The following is a 2,047-nucleotide window of genomic DNA, read 5'->3' on the forward strand; positions in this document are numbered from 1 at the left end:
CAATGAATCCGATACAACAACTTACCGCAGTTGCGCCAACAGCCATAGTGAGGGTAGAAGCAGGAGGACGCTTGCACCTGGTAAGAGCTTTGATTGATCCGTGTGCCGCAACATCCATTATCGCAGACGACCTCGCGCGAGAGCTGAAGCTCAGTTTAACGGCAGTCGGCAATCAACGAGGGTGTTTCATAAAACTACGCGGAAAACACGGAAATTCCACGACCATAACAATGCACGCGGTGGCCGTACGGAACTATCGGCAACAAACGCCTTTAAAAAGTCTCGATGCCACGGTCGTAGCACCATACAACAATATAAAGCTCGCCGATCCTCAGTTCCACATCGCAGCTCCCGTCCGCTTAGTGCTAGGTGCCGAAGTTTTCCCTAAGATGTTCTTAGGCGCCAGCGGGAACTCTCGGTGCGCTACTAGCGCAAAACACCATTTTCGGATGGGTACTGTCAGGCGCATGCTAAACACATTTTTGTATGACTTTATTTTGTTTTTTTTTCATGATGAATCAATAACTGAAAATTTTTCGTATATATATTTTGTTATATTTCATGAGTCAACTTTTTTTTTCAAAATGAATTATTAAATGAAAATATATTATATAATATTATTAAAAGTGCAGTTGAATTTGAAACCCACGTCTTTTATTTTTAAACTTTCTTTCCTTATAGAATTTAGGTCCATAGATGAAGAACTGAATTGGGGAATCTAGATTTAACGTATTTTTATCGTGTAACGTGGTATAGAGGTTGGATCACATGGTTCTTTGGATGTTGCTTATAGCAAGGGGGCCGGCATGTTTAGGCCTCCGCCTAAATAGATTAGAAAGAGGACACCCCTAATGTTTAACATTGCGTTAGCATTGCCGCTGTTAACTTTCCCCTCGCTTTCTATTTGTTTCCGTTATTGGAATAGTACTACTTGAAAACATCTTGGCAGGCTACCGCCATTATAATAAAAAACTGTTCACTTACTTCTTTTGCGAGCATCCAGAGAAGAGGACGTGATCCAGCCACCATACTACAGCGTATTCAAAGGTAATCTACAAAAGCAATTTGTATATATATATATATCCACAGCACATTTTTATATGAATAAATCCACATATTTAAATTAATCAAAATACTAATACCACATATGAATAAATCCACATATTTAAATTAATCAAAATACTAATACCACTTTGTGTTCTTTCTTTTGCGGAAAACAAATCGGCACAACTGGTTCCAATCGTTGTGGCGATTAGTCAACTAAGTTAAATTTATATTTATTAAACCTACCGATGCTTTGCTCTGATGCACTGTAGCATCCAATGCACCCAACTTCACTTTCCCCTTAAGTTCCTTGGCGGCTTTAGCCCATTCAGGAGCCAAGTTCTTGCAATGACCACACCATGGTGCAAAGAATTCAACCAACCAAATATCATCTGAATTCAAAACCAGTTTGTCAAAATTGTCATCAGTCAATTCAATGACAGCATCAGCACCGCTGCCACTGCCGCTGTTACTGCTGCCGCCGCCCCCGCCGAGCACTTCTTGTACCTTCTTTTTGGCCTCGGCCAGTGCCGCCTCCGCAATAGCTTTAGCTGTGCGTTGACCATTGTAGCTGGTAGGCGAACGCTTGTTTGTGCCGAATATTTTGATGGTGGGGAAACCTAGTACACCAACTTTAACAACACCTTTCAGCGCTTTAGCGGCTTTCTTGTATTCTGGTACCAGCGATTTGCAGTGACCACACCATGGTGCAAAGAATTCAACAACCCAAATAGCATCATCCTGTATGACAAGGCGATCAAAGTTGGAGGGCGTTAATTCTACCACGTCATCGCTTGGCGAATATAACAGGCTAACCTAATATTCACGCACGCCGCCAATTTACTGTCAAAAATTTCTCATGCACATGCAACTTGTATGAGATCAACCGAAATTGAACGGCGTGCGTATGAAGCTAACTCAATTTCCAATTTTTGTTATGCGTGACATTTTGATTTGACGTTTCGCTCAATGAAATCAAAAGCAAACGCATGCAAGTCAATTT

The 2,047-nt window shown here is 41.3% G+C and overlaps 1 protein-coding gene across 1 annotated transcript; it reads right to left on the reverse strand.

Moving 5' to 3' along the window:
• Nucleotides 1–1,260: 1,260 nt before the first annotated feature.
• LOC118742084 (protein disulfide-isomerase A6 homolog) lies at nt 1,261–1,750 on the reverse strand. The gene is made up of 2 exons (XM_036474049.1): nt 1,726–1,750; nt 1,261–1,676 (listed from the first exon to the last, which is right to left on the reverse strand). The coding sequence occupies exons 1-2, from the start codon at nt 1,748–1,750 to the stop codon at nt 1,261–1,263; spliced, it is 441 nt and encodes a 146-aa protein (XP_036329942.1).
• Between the last annotated feature and the right edge of the window lie 297 nt (nt 1,751–2,047).

The sequence above is a fragment of the Rhagoletis pomonella genome, unplaced genomic scaffold, assembly GCF_013731165.1.
Source record: "Rhagoletis pomonella isolate Grant_MI unplaced genomic scaffold, Rhpom_1.0 Rhpom_scaffold_00006, whole genome shotgun sequence".
Taxonomy (NCBI): Eukaryota; Metazoa; Arthropoda; class Insecta; order Diptera; family Tephritidae; genus Rhagoletis; species Rhagoletis pomonella.

What these genes read in the sequence shown, in the direction of transcription:
- LOC118742084 (XM_036474049.1), bottom strand. Translation starts at nt 1,750, where the DNA reads ATGGTGTGGTCACTGCAAATCGCTG. An exon ending in GTGGTCACTGCAAATCGCTG is followed by an intron (nt 1,677 to 1,725) that starts GTACCAGAATAC and finishes GTGTTGTTAAAG; the next exon opens with TTGGTGTACTAGGTTTCCCC.